General features: G+C 33.7%; 1 protein-coding gene across 1 annotated transcript; it reads right to left on the bottom strand.

Moving 5' to 3' along the window:
- Positions 1–5,121: 5,121 nt before the first annotated feature.
- On the bottom strand, positions 5,122–8,740 carry LOC122277349 ((3S,6E)-nerolidol synthase 1-like). The gene is made up of 7 exons (XM_043087313.1): positions 8,537–8,740; positions 8,163–8,445; positions 7,668–8,046; positions 7,328–7,546; positions 6,943–7,081; positions 6,581–6,829; positions 5,122–5,505 (listed from the first exon to the last, which is right to left on the bottom strand). Exons 1-7 carry the CDS (start codon positions 8,684–8,686, stop codon positions 5,233–5,235), a joined length of 1,692 nt encoding a protein of 563 aa, XP_042943247.1. The 5' UTR covers positions 8,687–8,740; the 3' UTR covers positions 5,122–5,232.
- Positions 8,741–11,436: the final 2,696 nt, after the last annotated feature.

Genomic DNA, 11,436 nt, shown 5'->3' with positions numbered 1-11,436 from the left:
ATAAAATAAAATAAGATTTGTGAAATTTGAGCATCTTGGTGGAGTAGTTGAGCGGGATCATTTGTGAAGATTTATTTTCAAGCTTAAACATAGGGCATGATTTTTGATGCATCATATTTTGTTGATATGTGGTTTGAAACATCGGGATGTTATGCTTATTGAGATGAAACTTGATAAAAAATTTGTAGAACGAAAGGCAAATTTTGAAAAACATTTTGCACATACTTACGCTTGTAGTGTTCCTTATTTACCATTCATTGATTTAACATTAGAGAAGTAAACTGCAGGACTACCGAGCCATGCCAAAAAGAAAAAAATAAGAAAAAAGAAAAGAAAATGAAAAGGATTTGAAAAGATTAGAATGAAAAGAAAAGAAGGAAAAAAAAAACAAAAATAAGAGAAAAAAAAAAGAAAGAAAATGAATAAAGGCGACTTAGTGAACTTTTCTAAGTAAAAAGGGTTAGAAACAGTTATCCAAAACTTTGGGAGTTGAGTGTCCAACCTTTAAAAATAGAGTTGACATGAAAACTGCTAGTCTCTTGGGCTTTGAGGTAGTTAGAATTAGCAATGATTAATCTTAAGGTTGAAAAATCCTATGGCAAATCATGGCTAGTAATGAGGAACACACAACCGGTCTAGCTCCACACACACATTTGAGTTCTGAGACATTTGCCTTAATTCTATGTGAAAGATTGTTGAGATAGTCTTAGTAGGTATAACCCTTGGGGGTTGAGTAGTAACGTGTCACTTTTGTGAGAATTCGGAATTGTGTTTGATTGTTTTTGTTTGAATTTCGATCTTTATGCAATATTCATCTCAATTAATTTTCACTATTTTGCTCAAGGATTAGCAAAATGCTAGTTGGGGGGTGTGATTGAGCTGAATTATTGCATTTTTAATGCTTTTGGAACCAATATATATTAATTCTTTCATTACTTTATCATTGGTTTTATATGGAAAAATGAATAAGTCAAAGTTGTAATTTTAATTGATTAAAAGCATGAATTTCTGCTTTAATTTTATCAACTGTTGATTACTATGGATTATGGTACATATCGCTTGAGCAGAGGCATTTGGCCGCTCGAGCGAATTCAGGCAGATTCAAACACTCGGCTGTCGCTCGACAGTGAGCTCGAACGGGTGTGCGGGAAAGGAGATCGCTCGAGCGGAGACATTTGACCGCTCGAGCGAAATCAGGCAGAGTGGAACGCTCGATGTTCGCTCGACCCTCCGCTCGAGCGAATTTAGGCAGATTCGAACGCTCGATGTTCGCTTTACACTCCGCTTGGGTGAATATCGTATTTTACAGATTAAGGTTTATTCCGCCGTCAGAGTATATAAATGATTTTTTACATCTTGTGGCGGAGGCTTGGGCTGGAAAACTCAGTTTTGAGTAGAGAAACACTTAGAATTCATTATTTTCGATTGATTTTCATTCAGATTCAAAGAAGATGATTCATACAAGCGATCATTCACGCAGCTACGCAATTTTCACTAGATCATTCACTCACATTGTAGCAGATTGAAGAACTCCTTGAGGGGTCCAATTGCTACTGCAACTCGGCCTCCTCCACCACTTCGAATCTTCATCTCCATTCAATTGGCTTAATCTTTTCAATTTCCTACTTGCCATTTCATTTCAGTTTTAAGTTTCTGAATTATTTTGGAGAATTTTGATTTAGACGTTTGAGTAATTTATTTGTTATTCATTTAATTTACGTTATTTATTTTTATCATTTCGTTAAACTTTCATTTTAATAGTGATTACAATTACTGTGATTTAATTTGAGAATTTGTGATTTGAATACAATGATGAATCCTAAAACATTGATTTTGGGGCTTTTCAATTTTCAGTGCATGTTTTGTCAATTACTTTCTAATTTAGTTTAATTCTTAATTTAGTTTTATGAAATTCTGAGTTTAATCTATTAGTCCTTTACATTCCAGTTCGACAATCAAAATCCAAAAATATGAATCTAGTCCAAGACTAGTGTCCTCTCCCATCCTTTGCACATACCATCATTTTATTTTCTCTTTGTGAAGTTTTCACATTTTTCAACGAGTTTGATTTTTAAGTAAACTTTCCCTGAGGAGAGGATCTACGAATTTATTCCTAAGTATTACACGACATCCTCCTGCACTTGGGATAGCCTTAGTGCTACTCATTTTTGAGTGAGTCACTAGGATACATGAAGGTAATAGTAGGTAAGTTGTCTAGGATTAGGATGTATGACTTAGCTTGTCTGAGTCATGCAACGGAATGTGGTTAATAGAAGAGTAAGACGAAAGTCTTAGTGTCCTAAACCTAAGATGAATCACGATGGTTCACTTTAAAAAATAAGAGTCCGAAGGTTTTAGCATAATAAATGGCACGTAAGAACACAGGGATGGACGAAGAGTGTTCCAGTTGAAGCGTAGTTCTATTTCTAGCATAGTTTCTTATGCAATAGATAGAGAATGATGTGAGGTTATGTGTACGCATTTAAGTTGCCATCTGACATGCACATGAATAGACTGCATGGAATGAGTATGGCATGAAGTCCAGGTAAGTAATATGTTCATACTCTTCTAGAGTGTTCTAAAAGATAAGAAAATAAAAATAAAATGCTTTTCCTTTATGATGCTTTATGAAATGACACAAAAGATGCTTTAAGAAAGAACGCTAAGTATAAGTTTTCAAGTATAAGTATGTAACGATCCTCCTTGGCAGCCCCTTTTTACGCACCCAAAGTATGTAAGTGTATGCATGTGAATGGATGATATACGTGGTAAGTATTGTATGTATTTTCACAAAATAAAATGCGAGGCCTCATCCCAAAGCTTTAAACGACGCGAAGAAAATGTTTTAAAATGTCCCCATGAAAGATGATGCTTTAAATGAATTGATGTTTTAAGTGATGCCATGAAAGATGACGTTTAAGTCCATGCTTTTTAAATGACTTTTATGAATAAATTGAAAGAATGAACTGAAAGAAAGGATTGAAAGAATTGAAAATGATGGAAATGACTTAAATGAATGAAATGACTGAATGTTTAATGTATGAAGATACGTAACAACCACATGAATGAGCAGATAAGCGTACCGATGGACTAGACTGGGCAGATTGTAATGTTGGATAAATAGTATTGGTAGTGTACCCAGTGCTGCATCCTAATGGAAATGGATTCCCAACACATTGGGCGTAACAGTGTGCAATGTCCAAAGAAAGTAATAAGAAATAATGTATGTATGTAAGAAAAGGTGTATGCATGATAAAACCCTTTAAGAAATGAAGGCAGCGAGGTGTGGAGGACTATTTTACAAAAGAAAACTCTTTTTAAAGAAAAACTCCACCTCGCAATGTTTTAAAATGAATTGAATGTCTATGTATAATATGTATAGAGTGATGAATGCATGACTGAAAATATATGTTATTATATTTTAACTATATGAAGTAATGCTTACGAGTCATCAACTCATTTTAGTTTTTATATGTGCCCTCCCAAGGACAAGATGAGCATGACGCATCAGGACAAACATAACCCAAGGGGAAAAGCACGAAAGCCTAGACATGCTCTTTTGTACCAGAGATTTTAGTTATAAAATTTAATATTTTCTGTTGTAACCTTTTAAATTAAGAAACACGTTTTATTTATAAACATGAAGTCTTTTGTATCCTGACATGAAAAGAAAAGAAATTTGAAAATGAGCCATAATTCCCGTCTATTTTCATAAAATCATTTTCTAAAGGACCCACCACAAGGACGGACGTTACATAACCCCCTTACATATTCCACTATGATTTAATACGCCTAGTGTGTGCTTCTCTTATGAACACACGCTTTTTCTAGGTAGTGAGTGTGCTGTTGCCAACCAACTGGCATCCCTGGCACCGTAGACCCTCATCGGGCACGTTAATGAGGCCATGGGTGCCACAAACATCTTGGTCGGATCAATATATGTAGTAAGGGCATTTTAGTCCAACATGGAAATTGTAGAGGAACATTTTTGTCCAACTCATCACGTGAATTCGTAGGAAGTAGGATTTAATCCCACTCTTTTGTTACATAAAAAAATTAGTGTCTTTGTTTAAGTAAAAGAATTTAGTTAAGTAAAAGAATGGATAAAACAAAAGAGGCACATGGAGGCTATTTTACATTGTGATATGCTTTGTGGTGAAATACTTGGCATGCTATACCTTATAATAACAAAGAATTATTTTCAAATCATTGTTATGTTGTTATGTAGTCCTTGGACTATTTTACACCTTGGATATTATTAGGGGCGGCACAAAGGCAAGGTGACTAAGCTGCTTGCCTAAGGCCATACTCCCATCATCTCTCTCCCGTTAGATAAAGAAATCTTGGAAATGATAAAGAATCCTGCAAAGGTCCTAGGATTAAGAAATATGATCCTAAAAGACTGAAGGTGATGATTGCCTAGTATTTCATCTGGTGTGAATTACTAATTAAACATGTGTAGCTTGAGCTATTTACTGAACTTGTGGCTAATTCAGAGTCTAGGTACACCTTGTTATCCCAAACCACTTGCAAAAAGATTGTATGACTTTATACAATAAAGAGATGGAGTAAATAAAATATATATTTACCCAATGGGCTTCAAATTTTGGTTAAATGAAGTCCATCAATGGACTTTGAGCTTTGCTCAACATTTGACCCAAAATGCTTATTACAACACAATTAGCTTAGAGAGGGAGCAACCTGAAAATTGAACAAAAAATTCCTAAGGACTCAAAATAACCTGTCATCTCATGGCATATTATAAGATAGCATTAATTACAATTTATTCCACTATTGATCTTTACATAGTTTGCATAACTTCTCAAGAATCCCTTAAGTGGACACTACATATATAGAATACATTTTTAGTTCACAAAGTACAAAATAAAGTGCATTCAAGTCCTTCTAAAGTTAGAAAGACAACCTTTTTCTTATGGAGAGTCTTTTGTTGTGTATAGAGAGGTTAAAAGTGTATCATAGATAAAATTTCCTCCCTAGGTTGGCTTTGCGCCCCAGAAAGTATTCGAAGTACTCGATTAACTCGGAAAAAGCTATTAGAAGAAAGTCTTCATTTATTTTTTAGTATCAAGCTCATATATATATATATATATAAAGCACTATTTATTTTCAGAGGATGGCGGTCCACATAATCTTGCACTAATGCAGCCGTATACATTATGAACAAGATCGAGCTTGGATTTTCGAAAGGCTGCCCTACATAGACACACTATCTTAAAACATTGATTTCACATGCTCCTCCAAGTTTGGAAGGCCATGATTTTCATCATAATTATACAGCAACGGAACCATTCTTGCAATATTAAGAGATGCCTTAGTGAATGATGTCGGAAATGGATTTGGAGAGAGACACTCTTTGTTTAGGCGTTTCCATGCGTCTGAAATCATATTCACAACTTTCTCTCGTGCCTCTTTGATTGAACAATCTTGGTGTTCCTTCATGTAGTACTCTATGTATGATCCATCATGGCCATCTTGACTCTCATCCTACAATTGCATGAACCATATGTTTGATGAAATTACTCTAGACTTGAGTTACATGCATAACAAGAATTCATCTTACTTTGGAAACTTAATATCTCGGCATTCATCTTGTGCTCAATCAAATATCAGACAACATCGTTAGCCACAGTGATAATATAAATATGGATATATGTGTGTGTATATATATGTAATACAAGTTTTATTTATTCGTATTTCAAAACAAATGCTAAGGATGAGTACTGTAATGCACAAGTCTATCTTTTTCAATACGTGTATCATGCACATGCAAGTTGTATACAAATATAATTATTTTTTTCCCATTTTTATTTTTCCTTCACTAATCTCGGTAATAAAGCTTGATTTCTATTGCTTAAAAACCATGGGCATAGATATCACAACCACTAGCCACCAATTTTACGCATTGACCTTTGAGAGAGAAAGAGATAAAGGAATTGGAACCAATAGATCCCTACATGCACCACTTGCTAGTAACGAGGTTACCGACAATACCCCATCCCCTGCATAATATTCCTTCATTCTAAGTAACTAATAGCCGATTTATGGGTGTGTATATATATATATATGTAAACATAAAGAGTGTTAGTTTATTAGATTTGTAATTCTACAAAAGAATTACACAAAAACTATCTTACAAACTGATGTGGTTTCATACGATTTGCTAGATTTGCTTTACAATGAAAGTAACTTTACAATAGAATGGACCACATTAAGCCATGTTCGTTTGTGGGATTACTTTTATATAATTTTTTGTGGCTAGAATATTTCCCATACATAAATATATATATATATACATACATATATATATATATGTGTGTATAAAAACATACCTCATCCGTTTGTTACAATCAGTCTAAAAGATGTTTATTACCCGAAAACCTCACCAAATCGGTTTATTTTATGATGATTAGGTAGATCATAAATAGTATTCTCCATGGCTATATATCTTACTAAATATGATCAAGGGTTTTCTATATGATGCGGATGATATGTTGGCTTAAATTTTAAACCAAAACGTGAATATTCAAAAGGGTGAAATTCATGTAATAAACAAATGTACCATGGCACTTCCAAGGTCATCCCAAAGCCGAAGAATCATGGCTGGAGAAGATATAATGCCTGGCATATTCTCAACAAGATCTTCAGCTTCCTCAGTTATTCGTTGACCCAAAAGAAAGAAAGTGTGAACTAACACCACGTGTACTCCTGAGCTTACAATTGCATTCTCCAAATAGTCTTTCGACTTTGGTGATTGCCCTAAAGCAAACCATTGTGCCTCAACTAGAAAAGCATTGCACAAACTCGCCCACTGCAAGATTATATATAGAGTTGTCATTTTTATCATTTTCACCGAGATTTTGCGAGTGTAGAGAAGGAACATGTGGGAATTAGCAAGTATTGTCATGATTCATGGACATTTACCGTTTTTCTTAGAGAGTCTAGTGGGTTCGAACCATGCTTTTGATATATCTTTCGGCTAACTTCCTCGGTGATATCATAGAGAGCCTTGAAACATATCTTCATGTATTCGGGTAACTGATCAAGGGCGCCAAAATCCCATCTGTGTGCAACAATTCATTATGCAATGAATAATGGTTACAAGGAAAGGGAACATTAGTTTTGTAAAAAGTAATGTTCTTCATTTTTTATTTTATCATTCTCAGTCACACTTTTTATATGGTACATTTTAAGTGATGATTGTCATTTAAGTGGTTGATAAAAGAATCTAATGTGTCACACAAATAATTGTAACTGAAGATGACAATGTACAAGATGAAGACAACCCTTCTGAGAAACAGATGCATACTTGTTGATGGCTTCTGTAAAAAGAGTGAGCTCCTCAAGTGTCCCATGCACATCGAAAATGTCGTCTATGATGTAGATAAGAGAAATGGGTTTTGTGAGCTCAACCCTTTCGTCCGACAAGTCTGGATCTACGAGACAGACCATGGAACAAATGTACCATTTTAATGGTTGGTTCCTTGCAAACTTTAGCTCCTTAGCCAAACCAAGATCTCCCCACCATCTAAGATGCAAAGCTTAACATTAAAGGGAGGCTATTACATTAATATATGTAATGGTATAATAACGTCTGAACACGCAGATCATATATATATATATAGTCAAGTTTTATATATAAAACCTACTTCGAAATTTGAGCAATTTCCTTTTGGTGCATAGATTGGGTCATATTGAAATCCATTTTTGCTAGTTGTAGTAAATCATTCAACCATCCACTTGAACCTGCTTGGGAATTATCAAAAAACTCTTTGGCCGTGAAGCTTGCCAAGCTTTTGTGATAAGGATGTCCCAAAGTATTTCCAACAACTCTGGCATGATTGATGTTATCACGATCTTTCTCCCATGCATTCAGAAGCTGCTCACAAACTTTTCCAGCTTCATCAAGTACATCTTCGCCTTCTATATTCAGCTGTGAAGCTTCATATAAAGCCATCAGTCCTTCAATGTCTTCACTCAGTTCTTTGTTAAACTTCCCCTCCTCGTCCTTGAATTTGTTAAATACATCTGGGCCAAAAAATATATGCATGATCACCACACGTCTTCCATTCTTATATATACAAAAGAAACCCATAAAACTGTGATCAGAGCTCGATCGGATTCAATAAAGCATGCATACTTACCGGGAGCCACATAGTAACCTTGTTGTCTCAATAGTCGAAAGCGCAGTGCAACCACGTGAAGCTCATCACGATGACCGTACTCACCATGAGTAATGTATCTTACATATTGCCTCCGTAAAATTGCTTCAATCTCTTCCTGGAAGTGGTAATCGATGTTCAGGCGTTGTACTGCATCAATCATACTTAAACCTTCACAGGGATGTTCCTCTACTTCTGCTACAACATTCCTCAGTACGTTCCTGCATACTTCCAGTTTCTTTGCATGTTGGACACCAAAAGAACTCTGCAAATGAAGAGAATGACGTTTAGAAATTGGAAAAAACATAAGGTTCTAAATTATAAACAGAAAAATGTTAAACAGAAGTACTAATTACTGTATTATCATCTTTATTTCTATAGTTGTCTGCATATTGCAAGGAGGAAGAAGCCAATGCGTGATCTTGGGCAATGTTCCAGAACTGCTTGTTGGAACTGGATAAAGAGGTCAGGCTAAAGGGTTTCGAGTTGCTAATCGGCAATGCCATGGAGAATTAATGAGTAATATCAGCAAGAGATCGATCAAAGATATTGTTTCTTGAATTTACCAAGTTTGCAGTTGGTGCAAGGAACTAAGGTTTGATCCTATTTATAGGACGCGCGCTATATATGATCATGTCATCATCAAAATGTAAACAGCTAGCGTTCGTAATATTCTTATTCCTAAATGTTTTCTAACAGGGTTCTGGCCTGCCGGGAAACCATGTGTATCACGTTGGAAGATACGTACAAAAGCTATTTATATATATATATATATATATATATATATTATACATATTAATGATTATATTTATATAAGGATTCAAGAAACATATTTGGTTTTAGAAATATGTTTTCCTTCTGTCTATTTAAATATTTAAGATATTCTCATTATAAAAATAAAAATAACGTTATAAAAAATTAATAAATATAAAATTATTTGAATTTATACAAATTTATTTATACAAATAGAACTAAGTTTTATACTAGTTGCATCGCTATATAATTAACCATAAATTTTTGTTCAGCAATGGCTCTCTTAATTAGCGGTAAATCGAGTTATACGCCTTGTTTAGCTACAACTCGAGTCACATCAACACAATAAATAAACATGACAGGCATGACTACTAAGTTTGATTGATGTAATATATAGTATCTTCTTTCGAGGAATGCTACACATCATCTCACACCACACATTTTATATATTAAAATATTATTTTTTTTTTATTTTTTATTTTTTATTTTATTTTATTCTTAATAAACTAATTAAATTATTTTATTTATCATCCACACACTATATATTTATTATAGAAAAAATAAAAAAATAAAATAAAATAAATATAGTGTGTGAAGTGTGAGGATGACAAGAAGATTTTTCTTCTTCTTAATGATGTCTATGGACGCGCGAGTTGATCGATGACATACTCTAAACGTGTCTTTTTTCTTCCTGTCTTCTCATCCACAACGTTGGAGCATTTTGATTGAGCAAGCTGGCAAACTTTGGAGATGCATCAATAATTGAGTTTTGGAGTACTTTTTTTGAAGTAGCGCATGCACTTTCCTTTATGTCCATCATTAGTGCATGCATGTAATGACTAATCGAAGCCTCAAATTTAAACACGTTCCTTCTATATATCGAATAACGCAGAGCTAAGTTCCTCAGTGTCGGTACCTAGATTAATTCTCTAGAAATTGAGCATTTATAATTGGCTACAAATATATGACGAAAATAGATTCATTTTGAAAAAAATTACCATTTTAACATAAAAGAAATTTGGCCAAAAATATATAATTTTCTTGTAATAATATATATATATATATATATATATATATATGTTATTTATGAGATGATCTGATTTTCCTAAAGCGTGATCATAAGATTTTAAAAAAATATATTCTTATTACAAAATTACAATAATTAATGATACAAACAACACTTTTCACAATACATCATATAAAATAAGAGTATTTTTATAAAATAGTGTTACTTTTATATGTTATTTTACAATTATACCCTTTATTTTAAAACATGATTGTGAAATATGTTGTGAAAAGTACTGTGTATTTTTCATTTTTTAAATTTTAGGCAAAAATCTTAGATCGTCCCAAAAATTGCACTAGTGCTGCCAAGTCATAGGACATATCCACCTGCTGCAAGCTGGGATTCATTGAATTTCTGCTTATTGCATGCGTAGGAAGAAAAATATTTGTATGCAAATATATATATATTATTTTATTTTGATGATTAATTAAGAATGTTAAAAAAATATTTTAAATTGTAAACTCATAACTTTATCAATTGTAAAATAATCTTATTGTCTTCTAGCACTGGTAAACCAGTTAATTGTTGGTAGGGTATCATTGTCGATGATTTATATAGATCAGTAGTACCGGTACGACGTGAACCACGTTTATCGCCTGCCAGCGTCCTAATTACAGGCGGGGCAGGTTCATGTAGTGTTTGTTTTACACTAGACGTTAAAAATCCTGATCGATAAAATTATCAACAAAAATGAGCGGGCGCGTGCGTGCATCCACTGATGCAAATGTACAATTCCAAAAGACTGGCTGCTGATGCGCGCATGATCGAGCTCGAAGCAGATAGCTAGATCATGACTCAAAATTAATGTAAACAAACTATTACGACGGCGCATTGCATATATAAGGCCGGCCACCGTATATGCGCATTGCATATATGTATATGATATGTATATATACATATCTATGTACATGCATGAATGATGTTCGACAAAAATGACCTATCAATTACTAAAGTCCTCCACCTTATTCATTTTTCCTTTGCTTTGAAAATTTGATAATCGTGATCTCCATTGTAAATTGGCTTCTCTAGTCAATTTCTGTAATGCATGTACCAAGGAGTAGTAGTACTAATTAAATACGTTATCTTCAGCATGAATCACGACATACAACAGTAATTAATAATATTTGAGGGTGCATTTGGTTAAGGAAAATTCTAAGAATCTACGTTCAAAAGCTAGCTCATTACAAGAAAAATGACATTTTGCGTCACTTAAATTCGTCGTAAAATATACAAAGCATCGTGATTATTTGTTTGCGATGTGTTTTATGTTTTTTACGATGAATTTAAGTGACACAAAGAGTTATTTTTCTTATAGTACGCTTTTAAAAATCTTTTTAAAGAATCTAACTTGAGGAAGTTGATAGGAACATCTAAATATAGAAAGCGCTTTATTGATTGTGAAGGAATGAAAAGTGGTTTCAAATGTAGTTTATATTG

This window comes from Carya illinoinensis, chromosome 9, assembly GCF_018687715.1.
Source record: "Carya illinoinensis cultivar Pawnee chromosome 9, C.illinoinensisPawnee_v1, whole genome shotgun sequence".
NCBI lineage: Eukaryota > Viridiplantae > Streptophyta > Magnoliopsida > Fagales > Juglandaceae > Carya > Carya illinoinensis.
Note: the sequence above shows the minus strand (reverse complement) of the source record. Positions and strands in the feature narration are given on the sequence as shown.

Bases quoted from the DNA above. Each gene is read 5' to 3' on its own strand.
- LOC122277349 (XM_043087313.1), bottom strand. From the start codon at position 8,686: ATGGCATTGCCGATTAGCAACTCGAAACCCTTTAGCCTGACCTCTTTA. The intron at 7,547-7,667 runs GTAGGTTTTATA...TTTGCATCTTAG, and splicing joins GAAATTGCTCAAATTTCGAA to ATGGTGGGGAGATCTTGGTT. The intron at 5,506-6,580 runs GTACATTTGTTT...ATGCAATTGTAG, and splicing joins ATGACCTTGGAAGTGCCATG to GATGAGAGTCAAGATGGCCA.